Consider the following 25224-nt stretch of genomic DNA (forward strand, 5'->3'; position numbering starts at 1 on the left):
CCCTGGCTGCCAGGCTTCCGATTGGCTCACGTGGGGGAACCGAGGCTTCATTCATAAGTCAGTGTATTCAAGCGGACAAAGGCAAGAAATTCGAGCCCCTGAAAGAGGAAATGCGCCAATCACGAGCCTCGTCTGGCCCCAGCGAGAAAAGCAAGTCTCCCCCATTCTCCCCAAATCATGTCTGGTACAGAAATGACAGCACAGCTGGCGCTCAAAAGTCCCCTCGCTTCAACACAAAGGTTTTTAAACTCACTCTAGATGCTTTTAGTAGTTATTTCCCGTCGAAATTGTTTTGTTTTGTTGCTTAGACTCCACTAAAAAAAAACACACACATCTGTTTCCCGTCACAGTTTCAGCTCTGGACTGTTTCCTAAAGAAACTGGAGCCTGCCCGGTGATCTGGGCAGACGTGGCAAAGAGCCCGAGAAACAGGCTCCTAAATAACACGCACAATTCATGCACGCTGTACGACTCGTCCGACATGCTTTTAAATCACTTACAACACAAATACACCAACACAAAACTGCTTTTTTCAGCAATTTTTATTTAAAAAAATGTGTAGAAAGAGCTGCTTGAGGTGTAAAATGAACTTTACCTTAACTTAAAGGTAACGTGACGTGCTGTCTGTCACACGCACGCACGCACACACAAAAAAAAGAGATTTGTAAAGAGGACTGCAGCCCGCTGGGTAATCACTCGCCATCACTTCCCCTCGGCATTTTTTGTGAATGGAGCTCATTATGCATGCAGCCTCCACGCAGCTCCATTCACAAGCAGCGCTCCCTCCTCTCTCTGCAGGCTGCGTGGATCTCACTCAACTCAGCCTAAATGACCACAAACGGTTAACGGATGGATTATAAGATGGATGGATATTTGGACCAGCAAGTGCCTTACACTTTAGCAAATGTACGTATGGATGAAGTCTTTCTGTTGATGTTAATGCTCTTGTTTTTTGACTCTGCTACCGGGCTTTATCTCGCTCTCTCCGTCTCGCGTCTGCACGAGTTTTTGGCTGAAGCAGCTGTGTGCGCGCGATACAAAAAAAAAAAAACTACTTCTCACCCCGCTTAAAACTAATACAAAAAACAAAAAAAATCTCTCCACAAACTTGAGCATAACAAGTGCTGCTTTTGGTGATGTTTGTCAGCGGGGTTCTTACGTGGGATACTTCGGTTGAAGAGCGCGTCAAAGCGTGCCAAATGGTCACTTTCTTCAGACGCAAACAGCGCGTTTGTTTTTCCCCAGATCGCCTCCACAACTGAGAAATGTGTTGTTTTCTGAGGAGCTTCACCTATAGCTGCAGTAGGCTCTAATTCGTAGCTCATTATGAATTATTATTATTATTATTATTAATTACTTCTTTCTTTCTTTTCTTTTCTTCAAACGTGTCTCCTTGGCTTCCCTTGCATGACACTTTAAAACACAGCATTTTGACACTGATGTGCCCCGTTGAGAGTCTCACTTCTCTGTTAACATGTGTGGGTTTTTGCAGAAGTCGCATGGAAATGGGCCCCTAAATAGACTGTTGATGGCAGCGAAAAGGAAATACATGGACACAGAATTACCCCCTCAGGAATCTGAAGGTAAAGTAGTGGAAGTCTCTCTTTACATGACGGCATGTTGACATCATATCAACCCCAGACAGGCAATGTCAGTCTGAGGCTCAGTTACTGCATTTAAATATCATATGGATAAGAAAAATCCTGTAGTGTAGCTGGTGGCTTGACCTTCTGTAGTGTGCTCATTATTCACTCTTTCTTTTTTTATCTTTCTGTCCAGACCTCTTCCAGGATTTAAGCCAGCTCCAAGAGACATGGCTCACAGAAGGTGAGATTTGCCTGCAGGCTGCTTTTCTTCTTAATTTGTTCTTTTCTGTGACGAGTCCCTCATTAATGACAGTCAAGAGGGTTGACGACGTGTCTGTCAGGAAACATTGGTGCAACACCGAGACCTAAAATGACCACAACAACATGCATACTTTTCCATGTTATTCAACTCTTTAGGGATTATATCGTCCGTTAAAAGCATTTTCATCAGAGGTTGCTTCCAGGGTTTTTCTGTCAGTCCAGCAGCGCTACAACAAACACGTATTAATGCACTTTTTATTGAAATGTTTTCATAAAACTTTGAAAAAGACAGCCCTCTTAGCTGCCTTTAAGTGCCGTCCCGAACTGTCTGATGCAACACACATGCTCATAAACCATACAACACTTGAAAAAAGAAAAAGAAAAGGAAAAAGGCCAGAGAGAACACAGATGGGACATTATTAGCTTTGAGCATGTCCTATTTTGGCCATGTGGCATGCGTGCCAGCCAGCAGCCAAAGCAAACAAACAGGCTATTTGGCTTGTGTCACTCAAAGGCACATAGCGATGAAATGAGGCCCAGCCAGAGGCAATTGTCAGCTAGTAGACTTAATAAGTGCAATGATGATGTGAGCGCTAATAGAGTAATTATAATGTATGTCAAGAGAGAGAAAAAAAACAACACAAGCCGTGAGTCACTGGGCCTGTTTTTGTGAGTTTAAATCTGCTTAAAGCTGCAAGAAAGAATGAGAACTGCACCACGAGGTGTGCAGTCAGTTATTGCTTTAATGTGGAGGTTTAAAGAGGGAACGCTACTTTTAACGTGATCCACATCAACCTGATAAAACCTGTTTTTAGTTGCTCATTGTCACTTTGTTTCAGCTTCACTGTGCAGAATGGTGTTTGTGCAGAAGAGGCGGTTTTAACTTTCAGCTCTGATTGGAAATCAATCACAGTCTAATATGCAACTTATTCAAGTGTGAGGTGGAGGGTTGAAGCCTCCATTCATGAGAATGGACATGTTGTGTCTTGTAGTTAAGTTGTCTATATGTAATATTTAGAATTTCCAACAAAGTAATTTAACTTTCTTTTGAGTAAATAAAACATATCAGACACATTTTTATTCAAAGCAACGTACGTTTTCTATGTCTGGAGGGATTCTTTAAGTTATAGAAGATTGCATATTTTGTGTAAATGCGTTGCTAATGAATCGTGTAATTCTTATAATAATAACTTTATTTACACCTTTTAAAGACAGAGTTTATAAAGTGCTTTGACAGAAAAAGCAAAAGTGAAGCAGTATAACAATAGAAAGTCCAACAAAAGCAGAACAAACTAAAGTCAAATGTAAACTCTAATAACAGTACAACAGGTGAAACAATAAAACCAATCAATACAATAAGAACGACATAAAAAAGATTGTATACGATGTATACAGTAGGGTGCTCTGTTTTTATGGATGAAGCAGAATTTCGACAGTGTTTTCTCATATTTCTGAGAAATATTGTGCCACTTCAAAGCAGCACGAGAAGTCCCAGTGTTGACTGTGAGTCATACACAGTACGAAGCAGATCAGCAAACAACTGAGGGGAAGTAGAGCGGCTCCAATCAGAGACACTGTGGAAGCGGAGGACCAGACATTTAAATAGAGCCCTGCTACTGTTTATGGGAAACAATGCTGTATCCTACGTTAGCTTTCTCACCTTTTCTCATTAAAGAAAAAGTTCACTTCACACCAGCGTCTCACGCAGACAAAGACCAGAGCCAGAGCCCATAAAACCGCAACAATGGGTGTCGCTTCAAAGTTGGAGCCTTATTTGTATTCACAGGTTTCACTGTAAAAGGCCACCCTTTAAAGGGTCAGGTTTTCTCACTTACCTCATAGTGGTGTATAGTCTTTGGTTTGGGTTTATTTGCTCAGGCTGAGATATCAGCCTCTGAGGTTCATGCCACCTCCTCACCACAATGGAGTCGAAATTTAGTTTGTGGTGCTCTAAACTTTAACAAAACGGATCAAAACGTGTCTTTTCAGAAGCTCCTTTGTGATCAGAGTTCACTGGAAGTACTTTTCTTCTGAAAACTGATGACAACAAGTCCTGTGAGTGATTTGAAATAGTAAAGGAAAGAGCTGGCTGTTGATATTTATAAGTGTTAGTTTTAAACATTATATTCCCCAACATTGTCTTGAGGTGGCAGCAGAAATCTCAGAAACTTATATTTAAAAACGTGTGCAGATTAAACCAACATTATCTGTATGACTAGATACCACTGTAAAAAAAAATGAGAAGTGAGTGTTGTTACTAACATCACTTCATGTACAAATTGGGCGATAGCTTATCGTAGAGTCATGGAAAGAAAGCAAGACAGAAAGATGGAAGTGTAACTTTATCAAAGTGATATTTAAGCCTAAGTACTGGCTTGTTTTCTGCTTCCCCGGCTAAGACCTCTCCTTTCCTGTTGCATTAATTAAAGACCTTATCATGACTGATTGCAGTTGTGAGGGATTCACCAAGACTGTAAAAAGCTGCATAGCTGGAGGGAGTTTTCCTTTTTTCTCTCCTTTTTCTTTTTTTTTTTTTTTTTTTAGCCAAAGCAGAGCGGAAACGAGCGAGAGACAGAGAGGGTGAAGTACTGAATGGCAGGAGTTCAGGAGCTTGTCACATCTTGTCTCATTTTGGCCTTTAGGTTTATATGACTGAGGCTGCTTAGCTCCTCCCAGGATCTCCCACTGAGAGAGAGAGAGAGAGAGAGAGAGAGAGAAAAAAGTCATTCAAGGTGCCTGGAAGCATCGGGGAGAACATGCGTCTGCAGCTCGTATAAACACACTTTTCCTTCTTGTGCTGACTTGCATCTCAAAGCCCCTGACGAGGTGTTCCTGGAAACGAATCAGATGCGAGGCGCTCGCGCACACGCAGGGGAAGCGCACGCGCCGGGGCTACCGTCAATGTCTGGTGCTCGTCCTCCCGCGTTCCTCTTCCTCCTGCCTCTTTATGAGGTCCAGCATGTTCCGCTGTGGACATGTTGAAACCAGTGGACATGATTGATTGTTGGCTCTGCAGAACCAAATATTGGCCCCTGCTCTGTCTCACACAGCAGCTTTATTTCCCCCCCCCCCCCCCCCCGAGGGCGACAGACTGAAAAATTTAAAAGGGGGGTAATATTATTATGGTATATAGTAAGCCACAGGATGCGGCGTTGTATAAGAAATCGATTTAATTTATCTGAACATGCTCCGAGATGCCATCATCATCCGGTTTCCTCTGAACAGGAAGGAGGAGTGTGAGGACAAGAAAGTGGATTTGAATTTCTTCTTTCCTCTTTTTGTCCTCTGTCTCTGTTGCTCTCTCGCTCTCTCTCTCTCTCTCTCTCTCTCTCTTTTGAGTTTTGGTTTCTGTGTTGTGTGTCATTGTCTGGAAACCATAATGGCGGGTGAAGTGATAGAGAAGAGGCTGTTGAGGTTGAACGCTGGCTCAGATTTAGGCTCTCGAGTGAGATTACATTCACACCCCTCGGTGCAGAGTCACGGTGGATCCCGCAATTGTCTACTTTTAAGGGGAGGAAAAAAAAGAGATCCACAAGGAAATTCTATTATTTATGGCTCTTTGTTTCATTTCTAGTGAGCGAGTGGCTCTGAAGTACCCGCAACATGGTACCACTTTGTTTTGCAGACCATTACGCCCCTGATTGAGTCCATGATATTTAATGATAGCCATCAACTTTTCCCTACCAGTTAGCTCGTACCGTGACGTAAGTGTGAGGAGCGATGGAAACACTTTACAGAAAAATCGGGGCGCTGGAGCGTTGCCAGATTAGCCCTGGTTCTGTTCCTCGTTTTTTTGGGGGGGCGAGATCATTAATGTGGAGTGAGGAGAACAGAAAATGCCATCACGCTCACGGTTAAGTGGGTGAATTTGACCTCCTCACCCCTACCAGGGTGTTGGCAGTCAAATGATTTGAGCTGTTTGTGTGTGACTGAAGCTCCAAAGGGATTATTGTGAATGGGTTTGCGGTACAATAGTGTCTGTCTAGCTCTGCCACACCTGGGTTTGGCATCCCTGACTGTTTTTTTTTTTAAATAATTAGCTCCTCAATGAGATTCATCATCAGAGAGTGTCTCATTCAAACTGAAATTGTACACCACCGCAAGTGATTATAGATCAGATGGAGATATCACACATAACACATCACTGTATTGACTTTTCTATTTTTACAAATCATTGTGAGCTGGCTGTAAATTGTCTCAGCGCTGCAAACAATACGATGACGGTGTGATTGAATATGAGTGTAGCTGTTTGAGCTTCAACCTTGACTTCTTCTGGATCTTAGTCTGGTTTCCTTGTTTCCCATTCGGAGCGATGCCTCATCTAAGCAGCAGATGAGATCCAGACCACCTCCAGATTGTCAGGCAGAGTCCCCCAACACTTTGGGACAAGGTGAATCTAAATAGCTGGTTCGTCGCACCGCTTGACAGATTTCCTCACTCGTTGAGCCGGAACAGCCTGTTTAGTCTGTCTGGATCTCTACAATGGAAATGGAAAGAAACTGGTGATCAGCTGGTGGTTAAAAACGATCTTTGACTAGTTTGGGTTGTTGTCCTTGAACAGGATGTATTAGTTAATAAAATGGTCATTGGGGGAAAAGGACATTTAATGACCTGCAATAAACGCTTTTATTTTTAAATTAGATTTAAGAATATTGGATTATTTCAAAATGTCATGGTTTTATTTGTGTTTATTCATCACATATTGAGCACTTTGCATAAAGGCCACGATCGTAACTCGAAGGAAACCAGGCTGGCGGGTTAACATCATGCCATTCAGGAGCTCCATGTTCTTGCGTATTGATCCATGTGATGAGCAAAGTGCTGACATGCTGCAAAAACCCTGCCCGAATGAAGCCCAGCCAGACTCAGATTTCAAGAGAATAAGACCGAAGGAGTGACGAAGAAGTATAATAATAATAAAAATAATAATGTTACATTTTCGGTTGCTCTTCTTTTCCTGTGTAATTTCAGCTCAGGTTCCTGACAGCGATGAGCAGTTTGTTCCTGATTTCCATTCTGAGAACTGTGAGTACTTTCAATTTCTGTGTCCTCTAAATGTCCAAAATCAGATCTTCTGACGATATATTGCAGAGACAGATCTTTTTTTTATTTATTTATTATTGTTTATTCAATCAGGCATCGATCTGTGCAACATATGTAGCTGTGCACATTTGACTGTCTTCACGCCCGACTGGACCAGATCCGTCCAGTCGGGCCTGCTCGTGTAATTGCAGCTGAAGTATGCATGTCATGAGACAGCGAGGACGAAACCAGCGGTCAAATTTGGGCTGTGAAACCGCCCAGAGGCTTAGGTGGGGGATACTGTAACTCGCTGATGTTACGGTAATCTCTCTGGCAGACAAAGCTATGCAGAAACAGAAGGCCTAATGAGCCGGGCCACCGCGGGGTGAATTTGGGTGCCGGCATTACGTGCTGCCGGCGCCCATTTGCATGCCTTTGAAAAGCTGAATGGGTACGGCCCAGGAAACCAGTAAAGAAAACAAAAAAAATGAATCAGGGCCCAGGTACAAAGATGGCCCTTTGTGCACATCGGAAGGTGTAAAATGGAAAAGCAAATTCCTTGGCCGCACAACTGAGCCGGCTATTTGAATGAGTTTCCCTTTCTTGTTGTGTGTCTTAACAATGGGCGGTTCAGGATCAGGGGTGGGAATACGTGTCGCTCTGCAAACAGTGTTTTTTCTTTTCTTTTCTGTTCCATTCAACGCACTGCAGGCGTCGCCATCTCTCGCGATGACACTGAAATAAAGAACTTGGGGGGAAAAAGCGTCAAGAATAATCTCATCCCCAAAGTGAAACTGACAGCTTTCAGTCCCAGTCAAAGGCACTTCCTCTCGTCTCTTTTTGTGTGTAAACATCGTGGGATTTAACCAGCTCCCGAGTCGCAAGTGCTCGGCCCCCTCGGTGACACACATGCCCTGTGCGACATTGTCGCTGTCTGTTGGACCAACAATGCGGAGCAGGAAGTGCAGATGAACCCAGAGGGCGCGCAGGGGTCGTGTCTACTTAACCCCTCGTGACCTGTCAGCCAATCAGCTGTCAGGCCTCTGCTAACGGTTGACCAGGGTATGATTTGCAGGGTCACGGGGGGCTTCGGCTTGACGGGCAGCTCACTTATACGCTGCGGAGACACTCCCGCGTTGACAGACAGTGTCCCTGCTGGTCACAGTCAATAGCCGCAGAGTCAACTCTGTAGCGTCTCCATTCAGCTTTCATCTCGGGGAAAATTCAAGCTGACAAGCGACTATAAACGTATTCATCTTTTGTGTTTGTTCTAGATTGTGCATGTGGTTTATTAAAACTAAAAGAGAGGCTCATATTTTTCCCCATGCTGAGCTACATTCTCAGAGTCTGGTGTACTTCTAAAAACAAGTGACTCACCTGTTTTTGAAAACTTCGAGCACAAAGCAAAGCCCTAATCCCAGTTGACCGGAATATAATTGAGGCTTGCGTTGAAAAAAACGGCACCCTGGTAAAAAAATTAAACATTGTTGTTTACTGAGTCAGGTTGTTACCTGCATGGGTGTGGTGTTTAGACGGAGAGAGAGGGAGCCAGAGAAACAGCAGAAGAAGAGAAGCGAAAAACACTGCGACATGGAGGAATGCTAGATTGGGGAAAAGAAGGGGGGGGCGTGGGGGGGGGCGGGTAAATGAGGGATTGTGCAATACCTGCACATCTGGTAAATCTATCTCATCTGGTCCATTCTCCCCTCGGTTCACAGCTAACAAGCGTGCTCTGTCTGCAGGCTGCCATTGAGGGAAGGTTATGCAAACATGCAACTTTTATGTACTTGCTGACCTGCCTGTGTGTGTGTGTGTGTGTGTGTGTGTGTGTGTGTGTGTGTGTGTTTGTGTTTAAAGGTAATTGAGTCATTGGTGATAACAGTTCACCAAGTTTTCCTATTGAACGTGATTTGGCCTCGCACCACAGCCTTAAGAAGGAGGATGTGATTTTTTTTTAAAACATTTTTTTATCTGGCGCTCATCGAGAGGAGATGAGGATTAATGTTTCATTTTTTGGCGTTGACAACACCTTCGGGGGGGGTTACTACCCTCGCCCTGACGCTGGGCTGTCAGAGTGATTCCTTTGTCTGTTCACTTTGCCTGCAGGGGGAGAAACACATGGAGGTGTCACTCAAATCTATGGTGAAGATACTTCAGTAAAATAGTTTGAACATGTTCGCTGCTTTAATAAAGGCCGACGTTTTGGAGCGTTTGCCGAGGCGCCGCCTGCTCCGAGAGCTCGTTCCTCTTTGTCCCAAGTATGTTGTTTACACTCGGAGCAGCTCGAGAGATGTGACCCATTCATAAATTTTCTTCCCCGTGTGCGTAAGAGGAAGTGTGCCTCTCCCTCCCCCCCCCCCTCTCTCTCTCTCTCTCTCCCTCTCTCTCTCGCTCCTCTGCTGCTCTCTCCTTCAGTCTTCATTCATAAAAAGCCCTACAGTACTACAGACCCCCCCTCTCTGACACCCCCCTCCTCTCCAAGTGGATACTCCAAACCCCTCCCTCCCTTCCTGTGTCTGTACAAACTAAGTCAAATTAAAAAATCTGGACGACTCTCTCTCTCTCTCTCTCTCTCTCTCTCTCTCTCTCTCTCTCTCTCTCTCTCTCTCTCTCTCTCTCTCTCTCTCTCTCTCTCTCTCTCTCTCTCTCTCTCTCTACACACACATTGAGTGTTCCAAGATGTGAACTAATCCAGCGATTTCGGAGCTGTGTGGGACGATTGTTTAGTTTTGTGCCTTGCAGTAATTATATAGGAAGTTGTGGCTATAGAATGCCGTTACAGTGTTTTTCAGAAAGCAAGTTTAGCAAAAAAGGAGAGAAGAGGAAAAGAGAGGAGAGAACAGAGGAGAGGAAAGAGAATAGAAGCTGAACTCCAAAGTCTTCCTCTTCCCTTTGATTTTCATTGTATCTCACTAATATACAGAGATATTAAGTTCACTCTCACATAAGACCACAGAAAAACAGCAAAAAGTTGCATGAACAAAAAGAGAAAAGAAAGGAACAAAGAAGGAGATTCCAGGTTCCAGTAACTCGGCTCCAACCAACTCCTCGCAGCAGTGCGTCTCTCTGGCTCAGTGTGTTCTGCTTTGTCATGAATTCACAGCCTTCCTCTTGTCTTTGGGTTGTTTTTCTGGGATCAGAACCGGCCCAATCAGGCTCTGATTTCTGAGCATGGGGCGATGGGCGAGTCTCTCTCCCCCCCCCCCCCCCCCCCCCCGAAGGAGAAACATGCAGCTCTGTGTTCTCCGCTTTCCAAAATACAGCTGCTATGCAACAAAATGCGCTAAAAAACAGCCAAGTGCCTGCATGGATCTCTCTCTCTCTCTCTCTCTCTCTCTCTCTCTCTCTCTCTCTCTCTCTCTCTCTCTCTCTCTCTCTCTCTCTCTCTCTCTCTCTCTCTCTCTCTTTAGGGAGACGAGGTGTCTGTGTTTGTTGTGGCGTTCTTTGTTTTGCTTACTAGTAAAATGGTTGATTTCTCTTATGTGAACCGATGATTTCTTTTGACAGCCTCTCATCCACTTACTCATGCGCACACATAAACACAGTTGGCCTGGTACACACACACACACACACACACACACACACACACACACACACACACACACACACACACACACAAAAAACTTCAGCCCTGCAGTTTTATGAATGGGTTGGTTGTGAAAGACTGGCTGAGGCAGCACATTGAGTTAAGGGGAGTGAACCTTCATTCATGGCATTGGTGGGGGGGTTATTCCACCGCTAACAACACCTATGAGAGGTGCAGGCCTAGTTTTTCTAGATCTAGCCTTTTTGGGGGGAGAATGCAACTTCATGCTTTCACTTTTGTCTTTGGGTTTTGTAGCGATCGTGCACATTTTAGAGAGTTTCTTTCAAATTTGTTTTCCATTAAGGATCCTTAAAAACAACACAAACGTTACTGCTAGTTTACAACATTATTCGGTCATCTTTAGCCGATCCAATCCAATGAAAATGTGGTTTGTAAAGGCCAGGCATGTCGAGTAATAGGCGTTTAACAGCTTCCAGTGGGGAAGTAAAAGCTGTACTTCTGCGTGTTGATTCAGAACAGCCCTGTCAAAGCCTGGGGGCCGCAGGGATTTGAGCCAGGCAGCACAACCCGAGTGTCAGCGGCATAGCTTTGTGAATGGACGGCAGTGTGTGTGTTTTATTACAGGAGAGTGAGGGGAGATGTGTGTGTGTGTGTGTGTGTGTCAGTACATCCCTGTGATGCTCGTACGTATTTCTACGTTAGTGTTGGTGTGTTTTCTCTGCAGCAGGACGGCTCTGCCCTCTGCAGCTGGAATGTTTTCTCTAGTTTATTCTTAAATTCACCTGAGTTTGGCCACCAATGTTCTAAGCAGATTTGAATTTTTGGGTCATTTCACTTTTCATTCGTGAGCAAAGACTGTCTGAGAGTGTGTGTTCTTATCCCCATTTGACTCCATGGTGACGGACTTTCCACCTCGTTCTAGTCGGCTATTACCCCTAAATCCTGTTTCTCACCCGTCAGAGTGTGTTGTCGCTGTGCCACCATGTTCCCAGAACTTATCCGTTACTTTTAAAGATTTTAAGTGTCTTCATAACCCTAAAAGATTATGGCCAAAACTATGAAAATATAATTTTAAGAGCGGTTTTTGCTCTCCTTTCTTGGCCAACGATCATCCTCAGATCTCACACAGTTTTTCACTTTCATATGCTTGACGATCCCGAAACGCACACTGCGTGTGAGTGGAGGAGGAGGAGGCTGCAGAGCGTGGACCTTGCAGTAACTTGCTGACACAGACCTGGTAGGTGTGTAGAGCGAGCTTGAGAGCCAGCGTACGGCCGTGTATCGATCCCGGAGAGGAGCGAGAGGAGATGGAGGGGGGGGGTTGATAGATGACTGGATAGAGATAAAGCGCAGATAAATCAGCATGAAGGCAGATAGGGGAAGGAGCGGGGTAAGAGCGGGTCAAACGCGCCGTCAAGAATTACGGTCGAGATCCTGATCAAGAAACGGAGAGAGGGTGAAAGGGAGGGTGATGGGGTGGGGGGGCAGGAAGAACTGTGGATGTGGCATTTGCGCCGATAATTTCAAGCAAGGTGTCCCGGCCTTTCTGTGTGTGTGTGTGTGTGTGTGTGTGTGTGTGTGTGTGTGTGTGTGTGTGTGTTATCTCCTTCTGATAAGGCAGATTTCGCCTTGAAACGCCTGCTGGAAACACCACGTACGGGCATGCATTGCCACAAAGGAGAACAAACAAATGAAACACTGCACACACACGCGCACACACACTCTCCTCCCTCACGTCCACGATACCCTGGTGGGCAGCGGGAACTCATTATATCATTTCAGTAACAGTGTGGGGGGTGGATCGATCGCTACATTAAGCATTAAGAGGGGACAGCTATATTGGGGGCTGAGGGATTGAGAGAGAGGAGTCAATATTGTGCCAGATTAATTACATCCACCCCTCGCCTGTGACGGGATGTCCCTCTCGCTGCACATGTCCCGGGACAGGGATGTATTGTATCGGCTCCACTAAATAGCAGTGGAGCGGGGAGATTTATGGCTGGTCAATGGCCATTTATAAAAAGCCAACGCGGCACAATTGAAAGGGAAGTGGACAACAGGGAAAACGTGAGATGTCAGAACATTTACCGATTAAAATCGAGATCCCTTGATGCTACTAAGACCTTGGAAATATTCCGTTTATTGTAAAAAAAAAATCTTTTTACAATATCACGGTTGTGTAAATACACTGAACTCTCATTTGTGCTTGGAAATATAATTAGTTTCCTTCTCAATCACATCCTTGCTTGAGGATGAATCCTCATCTCCTTCAGAAAGCACAACTTCAGTATCTCCAGCACTCTTAACGGGGGAGGATTAGTATTCTTTGTCCATGGCTGACGTCCCACACCCAGCGCCGACTGATATCCAGTTCAATCGAGAAGACTCAAAGTGCAGCGCTTCTCCTGAGAAAGAAAATAAAAGCTGAGAGCTCTTGTTAAAACAAGAACATCCACATCACTTCAGATAAATACTGCAATCGATTTCCAGTTGGAAAAAAAGGGAAGTGAAACCTTTACGTCGGCAGAAAAATGTACTGTGCCACTGGTTTTCCCACAGTGGGTGTCATGCAGCTCTACATCCTGTTAGCCAACACAATGATGCATCACAAAACGTTTTAACGTCCAATAATGTATATGTATATATATATATATATTTTTTTAATCCCATTTGTGAGAAGTGCCACGGTGCTGTCTCGGCCAATCATCTGTCTCGCTGATTGTACTTTCCAACAATCTCGTTCGGCTTGTTTGGCAGGTATCTGACAACCATTCTTTAAATATTCAAGGAGCCTGAACCATTATCAGATGGGAGAGGACGACCTGTAAATCAGATAGAGCGGACACTAATGGATCCAACACTCCTGGGCTCCCTGAGCAGACAGATACTGAAGCCACTCTTGGGCCTGTTGTCTCTTACAGAGAGGAGGATGAGTTTGTCAGTACTGGCCGGGCTGCTTTTCTCTCTCTCTCTCTCTTTATCTGTGTCTTCCTGATTGTGCAGTGACCTGAGAAGCGAACACACACACATGTCCAGCACATGTTTCCATGCATCAGTGGAATGACTGGATACACTCTGCAGTCAAAGCGGCCTGGATCGTATTGTATCACCTCGCTTCCCTTCCCTCCCTCTCTCACTCTAGTCTCTCTCGCTCTCTCGCTCTGAATTTTTCCACTGAACTATAACCCACAAAGCCAAAACACATGAATGCATATTTCATTAAAATATAGAGCGAACACCTGAATCTGCCATTTGTTATACAATATATTCGCTGTGCTTTGGTACTGAGGTGAATGGAGATGCATTTCAAATGTTGCCCAGTAGACAATGTTATCCTTGACCCCACTTTAGACATAATTAAAGGTCGTGGGTCATATGTGGCCGGTGGGGTAAAGCCCCACCTACTGGCAACAAAAGAAACGTGTGGTTTTAGTGGAACTGACTAGTTAAGAATGAAATGAAAATCACAGGTTGCTGCTGTTAATTATCATTATTCTACAATTTAAGGTCAGTAACTGAATATGTGTTGGGGGGGAAACCACAATGCGCATTTTCCAATGACAGCGGATGGTTCAAACTGGATGCCAATTTGGCTGATTACGCGGTGTCCAGCAGCGATTTGATTGGCTATTAGACGCGTACCTGTTGTCGTCACTCGCTCGTAGTTTGCAGAAGCCCCTAAAAAAAGATGGCAGCAGTGTTCTCCGTGAACGTCGTGGAGTATCTTCTACTGCACAAAGTCTGTTTAATGAAGACAAACTGTGTGTTTTTACTTGGTCAAAATCAGATGTTGGGGATCTCCGGTGTCTTTTTCAGTAGTCAAGTTATGTAATATTCTGGCCTCCGGTGGAATTCACGTGACTTTGTTTCGTGAAGTTAACGTTACTTTTGAATCACACATCCAACGCTGAATGTATTCAATCTTATTTTTATTTATTATATTGATCTCTTTTTAATGTATATCACTGATTTTGGGGTAAAATAATCGGCCCGAAAATAGCATGAAATAATATATTTCTCGGTTTGTCAGGCTAAAAACTTAACACTTTTTCAAAAATCCCTTTTCTTCTTCTTGTGAAGTTATCATCGGTCGTGTACTGGCGGCTTTTACTTTCCATCCAAACGTTTAGTGCCCATAAAAACAAAGCTGGAAACTTTAGAAATTACACCCAAACTTGGCCTGAGAAAGTAAAACACAGCCCTGCGTGCAAGACTCTAAAATTACAATGAAAGCACATCTAACTTTTCATGCATGTTTTGACAGTCAAACACTTAAATTACACTGTTGCTTCTCCCTATTACGCCTCCCTCTCACCACAGTGGAGCCATGTATGCAGCTATGCAACTAATGTCATTTGCAAGCCACGTGTGAATCAATAGCTTCCCTTTTAACCTTTTTAAAACCATTGTGGCATAATTGGCGTCCTTTTGTTTTTATTGATCCGCCGCCACATGAGGGATCAATTGGCACGAGTAGTGGAACCAGGTGTAGCCTGTCGCACGCTTCCAGCTTGCTTTTTAGTGTGTGTGTGTGTGCAACATACTGAGGCCTTGAGCCGCTTGCACTGCACATGTACGATGCATATGACGTGAGAGACGAACCAGACCTCCAGATAGCCCTGAGACGGTTCCTGTAAGAGTACAACTTGAATTGTATTTGTGTGATTTGGACCCATTAAGTGAGTATTTACGTTACGCTCGCAGTGTTTTTCGGTTTAGCGAGATCCAGTCACCCTGTTTGACACCGGGGCTGATGTCCAATGAGTTATTGTGAGCGAGGCTGTCATATACTGCAGACTTCCAGAGGCTTAAGACTTGGCCATGTCGCACATAAACATCCAATGTAAGACTCTCCAGATCCACTGCTGTCTTCAGATTGGATTTCCCTACACAAGTGCCTTTAATGGTAGGAAATACTCTCCGATGGGGGAGTTCATAGTGAGGTCTCGTCAAACCGCTTGAAACGGCTCATTCACAAGTGATTTTAAAGTGTTTTCTTTGCTCTGCTGGAGAGTTTAATCCCTTGATTTTTGTCTCTTTCAATATCAATCTAGCTTCTTACGAAAAAGCATCAACATTATTCATTTTCATAGTATATTAATCACTTTTTGTAATATTGTAATCTTAATCACCACCGTCATTATTCGTGTGCAAACCAAATCTTTTTTGCACCAGTTGTTATAGTTCATCCCTTTGTCCGCACTATTTGTGTTTTTTAGGAATCCCTGAGGAATCCTGACATGATAACACTCCCTCCGTATGGCTCAGCTGAGGGGCCCATTATGTAGAGAGGAGTATATGTGTGAGAGTGTGTGTGTGTGTGCGTGGGGTGCCATCCCTGCTCCTGCGATTTGTTTGTGGTGGGTGTCTGTCTGAATGGGACCCCCCCCTATGTAATGATCCCTCTACTTCCTAAAGCACTCAACCATGACCATCACCTTTCACCCTGCGTCCTCCCCCCTCTAAGAACCAACATTTACATATGTAAAAGTCCATCTCCACCCCGCCTTTAGCTGGGGGGGCCATCTCTGTACCCAGCACTCAAAATAAGGAGTGAAAGGGAAGACGGCAAAGAATAGCACCATAATAAGGAAGGAGGAGATAAGAGAACGAAGTTTGGCGTGAGGAAGAGGCCTTTGACCTTATCGGTTTAGGAGGTGCTGGGAATCTGCCAAGTACATCGGAGCGTGCACGTCCAGCCACACGCATGAACACACTCGTGTTCTTCACTGTACACCCGTCTGTGTTATCTCAAAAAGTGTCTGTTTTAAAAAGGCATCGGCTATTGTGTACAGTATCTGTCTTTTCACTTCCAAACAGCTTCCAGGTTCTTCACACTCTGTTCTTAAGTTCATGAACCCCCCCCCCCTCACACACACACACACAAGTGTGTGTAGGAAAGACACTATGAAATATGAGGATCACTGTGAGAGGGTGATGTAACATTTAACACAGCCGTTAGAGAAAGAAGGTCTTATTGCCCCAAATAACAGCAGGAAGAGACGGGAACCTGAAGAACATAACTCTCCCTGGATCCGTTTACACGACTGCCACCAGCGTATAAACTTTATCATTTGGGGAAGTTAGATTAACTGCGATATGCCAGAGAGTTTGTAAAAGTTGGTGGAGACCAGAGTTTTTTTTTAAAATTGTATTTATTTAAGGACTATTCATGGAACTGGATGTCAGATTAATTCCAAAATGTGTTTTTTTTAGCACATCATAAGTTTCACGTTTGTGTTTTTGAGTAAAATCAACAGCTGTTGGATGGATTGCCATGAAATTTGGTTCAGTCATTCGTGTCCATGGAAGCATATTGATTACAAATAATTAGAGATTGCACAAAACTAATTCTGATCGCTATTCTGTCTGCAAGTTGACCTTTTTTAGGAGCGCACCAATGTGTAAGAGCAGAATTAAGATTAGTGCAGAGTCATGAGCCTAACGGATGATTTGAGCAAGAGGATGAATTTAAATAACGTTGGACATCCCCTGACTTTGGGTTATGACGCAATATTTGCAATGAATATTCCTCTTAGCCTCGGCTGTATGAAGGTGAACATGGTAAACATTTCAGCTGCGAAACATCAGCATGTTCGTCTCGTCAAAATGCAGAAGTAAAGCCTCAAAGAGGCGCCAGCATGTCTGTGGACTCCCAAGTGTTGTTCAAATATGTTTTTAATCAAAATCTTAAGGTAATTCGGAATCTAAATAACTAAATATATGTTAGTTTTTGTTTAGTTCCCACTAATTCCTACACCTGAATGGGAACATCAGCCATCTCTGTCTAATTGGAAACGCAAGCGATGCACCAGACAACAATTACAATCACAGGCAAACACACAAACACTAAACGCTGCCCGAAGCTCATTTACCAGATTAATTAATATTCCAGAAAGGTCACACACAAATAGCTCACACACACACACACGCACACAGCTGACGCCGTTCCCAGGCAGGACTGTTTTGAAATGGAACATCCTCATAAACCGAGAACCACATCAAGGGAAATATTCCTGCCAATCGCATTAGTGGCTCCACTCGGCTGCACCGTGAGTGTACACTCTCTGAGGATTGTTTGCAGTTCATGACCATGGCAGAGAAAGGGGGGGGGGGGGGGATGTCAATAGACAAACACACTAGTATTATTAGAGCGGCAGTCATGTGCCACCCTCCGCGTACTAGCAGACGAGCTGTCGGAGACTTAAAGGAGGCTGGAATCCCATCGCGTCTGTCTGGGAAATCTGGTTTAAATGCTCTCTAATCCCGTTGATCCTCCACTTAAGCCAACACTTCCTCACCTGCCCGCCTGCCATGGGAGAGTGAGTACAGACCAAAAATAGGAAGGTTGTGATGATGATGAGCTCTCGGCGCTGTTTTTGATCGTTCGACTCGGTTTCTCACTTCACGCGTGTTTCCACGTCGAGGACGAACGAGAATCGAGCGGTGAAATAAAACACCTGGACAGCAACAGGAAGGCAGAAAGAGGAGAATCCTTCAATGTGAAAACTTTATGTCGGTGTTCATGAACCCACCTGAGCGGTTTGATCGTCCCGTATACACCACTTACTCATTTCGAATACCAATTCAAATGCAAAAAGAAGTAGTAAAATGAAACTAGGGCTGCAGTAAACTATTTAACTTTTTACTAACCACTTAAATTAATTATTACTACTGAAAAATGGCCATCAAAGAACCCTCAGGGACATCTTGTATATAACAACTCAAATGATTCCATTTACATTTAATTAAACAACAAATGAAGCAGGAATCATGTGACCGCATTTTTACGTTTTTGTTTTAATGAATCGTTTGAACCATGAATACATTGTCGTGATTTTAACTTTTTGTTGATCGATTAATCAAGTCGGCACTAAATAAAACCGTTTGAATCTTTGCTTTTTAGTCTAGTTTTTAACAACTAACTCCACCCGACTGCAGATCCTCGAGGCGGTTCATGTTTTATGTCTCTATAATCTCTTCTCACCTTTTGGTTACTCCGTTTGTCCTTTTTTTGTTTTTTTGTTTTCCACTTTCTATCTCTCGCCCTCGTGAAGCAGTCGTCTCTGGCCTCATTCATTCAGCCAGACATTTTTTTTCTCCTCCTTTTTTTTTTATGAATGGGTGTCTGTATGTAATTACCTGGGCTGAGCTTTCAGTGTGGCCTGCTCCGTCAGTTCCACACCCACTGCACACACAGATAGACGTTTAACCGCACACACACACACACGCATTCACAAGCACACACAGATTCAGACTTGCCGAGATTTCTAATACACACACACACACACATTCGCGCACGCACACATAAATACAGGCCTCCCCAGCTGGAAGTGCACAGCTGCTGCTGTTTACCCTGTCGGGACCAGAAAAACATCCTGTACAGTTCTCCGGGTGAAAACCTCCCCTCACATAATAAACACGAGCCCTCGGCACAGTTTGAAGCTCCACTTTGGGTGGTTTTTGTGGCCATCAAGGCAAAGGTCCCCTCCAGCAGTGCAGCTTGATGGACAGTTCGGTGTGCTGGCGATTTGAATGGATGCCTTTTTGGGGGGAAACATGAAATGGCAGAAATGTTGCCTAATATTTTGGACTTTGAGGGTATACGTGGCATTGTCGGGTTATCCGTGTTACCGTCTTAACTCGAAGGGATGGCTAACATCTGGATACCAATAGGAAAGAATGCAGAGATTTAGAATCGGTGTATATGCTGCTCTAACAGAGGTGTGACGTTTGCTTTCATCAGTCCCGTGGACTTGTTTAGCTTTAAGCTTCGACTTTGACTGAGGAAGTTTTTGTCTGCTGTTGTGTCTGGAAGAGTGAAGAAAAGTGGGCGAGGACACTTTTGGGTTTCCAAATGACTGCTGGAATGCAGTCGTGTGTGAGCGTGTGCTTTTTTGTGTGCGTGCCTGTCCTCCTCAGTGCGTGTGTGTGTTTATACGTGTCTGACAGTCACTTAAGCATTTTGGCTGGCACATAAAAGAGATTCCTGTGCAGACAGAAGTATTTGCTTTTGCTTTTGCATTTGAGCTTAACGACAATAGTATCGGGGCAGGGCTGAATGAGAAGAGAATATACAAAGGCTGATATATGTGTGTGTGTGTGCCAACCTTTATGTCTGCTTTCTGTTTGCTGTCTCTTGTAGCGGTGGCGTTTCACAGCCCTCCAGTCACTATCAAGAAGGAACCGCAGAGCCCGGGCTCCGACCCCAGCCAGTCCTGTAGCCACAAGCAGAGCTTCAGCTACCCCAGTGGAGAGCAGTGCCTTTATGCCAGGTACCTCCAGGTTTCCCTAATAAAGTACATGTTGTTTTGTAGTATTTTGTCCTCAAACGTTTGATGTGTTTGCCAGTGTACCCAAACACATGTTTTAGAGTGATATCTTTTGTCATCCATTCTCCCAGTTTTGCTTCCTAGATAAGCTTAAAGAAGACGTTTCTCATTTCCTCCTCTTAGTCTCTACCAGACTTCCTTTGTGCTTTTTTAGCTCTTATTTAGAACATTTTTTTAATTTTATTTGGGCACTAATACAAAGGCTGATTTATTGTCTCTCTGCATATTTACTGACATCCTTTTTGTTACCGAGTGCAGAACAAATGAAACAATAACTACTTTATTTTCTCAATAACGACCGTTCTCCAATGACACAGCACTGCTCAGCTGTCAGGCACAGTCACTGGCACAGTCACTGTCAGAACAGCTAGAACACTTTACCACATGCTATTGACCACCAACATCCCCCCCCCCCCCCCCCCCCCCCCCCACCAGAGAGCTCCCATTAGCTCCGTGTGTTGTATTGACCCTCCCTAGCATGACCCTGCTGGTACATGTGCCTTTATGCATGTACTCACGAGTGTGTCCGTGTTTTTTCAGTGCCTATGAGCAGAAGAGGGTTGCAGGAGGAGCCAAGAGCTCCTGCCCAGGGACCCCCATGTCTCCTATGCAGCAGCATTACTCCCCAAAACCTGCCACGGCCGGACGGCCCGATGCTGGCTACATGAACCCTGCTGCCACCTCCCAGCCACTGCCCAGCAACAGCTACCCCATCAACGCCAGGTGACACAACACAAACGTCTTTGGCAGCATAACATTATCCAGAGCTGTTAAAGACTTTTAACAGCTGTATGAATCTGTTGTTTAGTTCCGACCAAAACAATAACACCAGGATTCTATTTTGCAAAGTTGCACGAGACCCTGAAATGAGCTGCTGTTTCTCTTTTCTCAGCTCCAGGTACCAGGGCCCCTCAGGAGACCCCATGTGTCCCCAGTTCCCGCCACCAGGCCAGGCCTTTCAGCGCATGCCTTCTGCCCCGGCGGGTCATGGCAGCAGTGGAGCTGGCGGAGGTCCGGGGGGTGGAGGCGGAGGCGGAGGCGGAGGTGGCGGTTATCATCGGCAGCACTCCGACCCCTGCATGCCCTACCTGCAGCAGAGCTTTAAGCAAGAATACCTAGACCCGTTGTATGAGCGGGCGGCTCACATGGCAGGACCTGGACACGGGAGTGGACCTCACCCCCAGACCCACCCACACCCACATCATCAACATCAACATCCACACCCACACTCACACCCACACAGGTTCCCACCAGCCCACATGATGGTTAAGCAGGAGCCCACAGACTACACCTACGAACCTGGTGAGTGATTCAGACTAATGTCACTAAAGTATATTTTAAAATGATGACGCAGGCTTCTCAAAAGCAAGTCCAAAACCCAAAGACATTAATAATTAGAATTGAAGACGGACAAATGCAGCAAATTCTCACATTCTAGAGGGTAGAACCAGCAAATGTTTGTTTATTAAATTACTAACATATCATATTCTGTAGATCGAGAGATAGATTTATCTAATTGTTTCAGCATTATGGAGGGATATTCAATTAACTTGTGAGGTTACTGAAGGTTTGCTGCTACAAACTCACAGCGATTTGTGTGTTTTGGGTTGTTTTGTAGAGCGACAGAGAAAAATGGACGGATCGGTTTCAGCTCGTTTGTGTACATAACATCAAATGCAGCGTGTGTGTGCGCTAAAGCTTGAATCTTGACAAAGGTTGAAATGATTTATAAGGCGACTTTGGGATTATAAACTGTCTAAAAAAAAAAAAAAAAAAAAAGTCCCCTTTGAAGACAAACCCTCCCCAGTGTGTGAAGCGAACTCAAGAACAAAATGTCCAAAAGGCAAACAAACTTCTTCACTGTATCTACACCCGCCCCCCCCCCCCCCCCCCCCCCCCCCCCCCCGCCTCCAAAACTCCTCCTTTCAACTCTCTGACACTTAGCAAAGAAAAGGAACAAAAATATATTTTTTTCTCCTGCAGCTACACTCCTACCTCCTTCCTTACCCCTTTCACTCCCCCCCCTCTCTCTGAGAGAGAGAGAGAGAGAGAGAGAGAGGCTGAGGAATTTCATTGAGAAAATGGAGGGCACTGGAAAGACTAGAGTCCCTGGTGGAGTGCTCCAGGATCTCAGGTTGCACCAGCAGCTTCCTTTTTCTGCAGGCAGATGAACTCATAATGGAAAAATGAGCGTGGCCGCAGTAACCCGAACCTCTCACTGGCTGGGCTTTGGGAGAGAGGGTGAGGGGAGGTTGTGGGGGGGGGGGTACAGGGTGGGGTAGCCAGCACAGGCGCTTTAACAACGAGCTGAACCACTGGAGAGCACAGAAAGCAGCTCCTCTGCTCGCCTCTCTGAATTTAAAACAACAAGGAGAGAAACATCACTCTCACCATACATCGTGTCCTCGTTCACCTGAATCAAAGCCGCTATAGGACCTGAAAGCTATTGTTGAGATTCCCTCAGGTCCCACATGCACATTTGTGGATGCCTACAAAGCATGCCTCCCAGCGCTGAAGCCAGAATACTGTATGCATAATAAAAAAACGCAAAAGAAAAGCGACCTAATTCTTTTCACTCTTGTGTTTTTATACCTGCACCTTTTTGATAAGGGGACCGGATAGCACTGACAAGGAATCGAACAACCTTGAGAAAGAAAAGGGAAAGTACAAAAGGATGTTTTTTCTGTGGATAACGGCCGGGAGGAGGAGAAAGTTGGATTTGGTGGAGTTTCCTCCGAAGTGTCTCAGATACGAGTTTGGCCGACAGCAGACGTAGAAGATCAGTTTATCATTCGTTTTGCAGACAGTTATACAATACACCACACTTCTCATGAGATAATACAGCGACGGGAGCCTTAAGCTGGAGATAATGTTGTCAAATGAATCGGACTCTGGAGAATGCAAACAAGCGCTGGATCCCTCAAAAAACAATGTGTGGAATTCTGTGCTGGGAAAAAGAGTGACGCAAGAAGAAAGCATGTATAAAAACATGTATTTTTTAGTGAAAACACGTGTAGTGAAAACAGGAAACCTCAACCGTCATCAAAATCATATTTCGTTATGTAAATCTGGTTTTCAGTCTGAGTAGAGAATGTTTGGATTATTTGTGTTTTTAAAGAGCTTTTAAAAGAATGCAGCCGGCAAACACAACATTGAATTGGTTGATAAAAACAGATTACCAAATTGGCGTAAATGACTGTTGATTATTTGCTTTCCGATTTTTAATGTTATTTTGAAAATTTAATAAAAAAGAAAACCTGTCCCAAGCCGTATGGGCATGTAATGGGAAAATTGTACTTGCATACAAAAGAGGTGGATTGATGTAAATAGCGTGTAAAGACAACAGCACAGTGTTTTCTTTTTAATGTGAACAATGAAAGCCAAATGCCACAAGTCTACTGTCCCATTTAGAAAGCGGGCTAGAGACCGAGACTAGTTTCACACACAAATTGCCATTCTTTCTTTCTTTCATTCTTTCACTTAATCACAGCTATTGTGTTGCATGAAAGACACAAAATGGTCACGGCACTCAGTACACAATTAACCCCGCCGCTCTCACACCCAATCTACCGATCTCTCCCTAGTGGGAGTCTGCCGTAGCTGGCAGACGTATTATTTACAGTATGATCGAGTGCTGCTGCCCCAGAATGGAGGGTTTGAGGTTTTTTATTCCCCCCCCCCAGTGGCATCTTATCACAGTCACAGTGCTGCAGCTGCATTCCCAGAGAGTGAGTCACGTCCAGAGCCAGAGGCAAAGAGCTGCACCTTTCTGTTTTCATGCTCTCGTTCGTACAGTTGACAGGCGACACATAAAAAAGGACAAATGTATATAAAAGGATTAATGTTACACCTTTTATTTTGTTATTCACTGACAGCCAAAGCAAAAGATACCAAAGGTGAGCAGAGCAATCTCAGGATATAGAGACCACAAAGAACTTTGCTCATAACATAAATACGTGTTCCGACTTGCAAAGAGTTTTGCTGAAAGGGTTATGAGGATGAGTATAAAATGTATTTCGGTAAATGTACCTATTTGAGTCAGTCAATAGTACCCAGATACAGTGCAGACACTGTATACTGTAGCACTTTTCTGGTCTGGTGAAGGTGCTTGCTCATGGCCTAAAAATACCACCGAGACAAGAGCAGCGATATGATAAATGCAGCGTTTGTCCTTGCAATGCTCAAAGGTGACCACACAAAATCTCCATTTAATATACTCGCTTTCTCAAGCCAGTTTTGGCTTAGTAAGCAGTACATTTGGGTTTTTATTTACTTGAATGTAAAATCTCTCAAAGTGATGATCAACCCCTTGTGAGCAATTTCCATTCTTTACTTATTTGATGGTTGATAAAACTCAGTTTTGGACACAAAGGCTAAAAAGTCCAATTTTCTTTCAATGGGGAAATAGTGAAAGTGGATGGATAGATGGACATTCATCCCATAATTGTGCACGTGTTTATCCCTTTTTTAACTGATTTAAATAAACAAAAATGTTGACCTATAGCTTTTTGTGTTGTGTTACAGATGTGCCTGGATGTCCCTCTATATACCACCATAATGAGGGCTACCCAAACCCCCAGCACAGCAATGAAGGTAACGCAACGTTTATTGTGAAAACAATCATATTTGACCCCCTTTTAGAGACCTCTGCCAAAGTATGTTGTTTTTCAGTTGTGGGAATCGTAGTGATGTCAATATTTCAATTGCATGTTTCCAATCTCCTCTGCAACGCTTTATCTTCATTGAGCCGCCGCTGGTTAGAGCTCTGCGGTCATTGGCTAACCAGCGGCGTGTCCGTGTTTCCATTGGCTAACCAGCGGCGTGTCCGTGTTTCCATTGGCTAACCAGCGGTGTGTCCGTGTTTCCGTTGGCTAACCAGCGGCGTGTCCGTGTTTCCGTTGGCTAACCAGCGGCGTGTCCGTGTTTCCGTTGGCTAACCAGCGGCGTGTCCGTGTTTCCGTTGGCTAACCAGCGGCGTGTCCGTGTTTCCGTTGGCTAACCAGCGGTTTGTCCGTGTTTCCGTTGGCTAACCAGCGGCTTGTCCGTGTTTCCGTTGGCTAACCAGCGGCGTGTCCGTGTTTCCGTTGGCTAACCAGCGGTTTGTCCGTGTTTCCGTTGGCTAACCAGCGGCGTGTCCGTGTTTCCGTTGGCTAACCAGCGGTTTGTCCGTGTTTCCATTGGCTAACCAGCGGCGTGTCCGTGTTTCCGTTGGCTAACCAGCGGTGTGTCGGTGTTTCCATTGGCAGAGGCTCTGGCCTCACTCCTGCCTCAAGAATCCCTGAATAAACATTACTCCTGGAAAAAACACAGTATTTTCCCAGCAAAAAAAAAGGAAAACTATCTTTCCCTTCACTCTGATTGTTACACCATTTTGTGTTTTTCAAATTCTTATTCAACAACAGACTTAGAATGGCTCTTAAAAACGTTACAATAGGTTCACTGGTCCTGCAAATGGGAGCGAAGGATCCAAGTCTGTT

At 44.5% G+C, this 25224-nt stretch overlaps 1 protein-coding gene across 1 annotated transcript in view; it reads left to right on the forward strand.

The window, feature by feature from the left end:
* The first annotated feature begins 796 nt into the window (after nucleotides 1–796).
* Nucleotides 797–25224, forward strand: part of etv4 (ETS variant transcription factor 4) — a 28696-nt gene continuing 4268 nt past the window's right edge. Inside the window, exons 1-8 of the mRNA XM_079182372.1 lie at nucleotides 797–905; nucleotides 1492–1582; nucleotides 1779–1826; nucleotides 6818–6871; nucleotides 19561–19690; nucleotides 20288–20470; nucleotides 20640–21049; nucleotides 24272–24340. Of these exons, the coding sequence (XP_079038498.1) occupies nucleotides 849–905; nucleotides 1492–1582; nucleotides 1779–1826; nucleotides 6818–6871; nucleotides 19561–19690; nucleotides 20288–20470; nucleotides 20640–21049; nucleotides 24272–24340 (1042 nt within the window). The 5' untranslated portion in view covers nucleotides 797–848. The remainder of the gene's footprint in view (nucleotides 906–1491; nucleotides 1583–1778; nucleotides 1827–6817; nucleotides 6872–19560; nucleotides 19691–20287; nucleotides 20471–20639; nucleotides 21050–24271; nucleotides 24341–25224) is intronic.

Source organism: Pholis gunnellus (assembly GCF_910591455.1).
Source record: "Pholis gunnellus genome assembly, chromosome: 21".
NCBI lineage: Eukaryota > Metazoa > Chordata > Actinopteri > Perciformes > Pholidae > Pholis > Pholis gunnellus.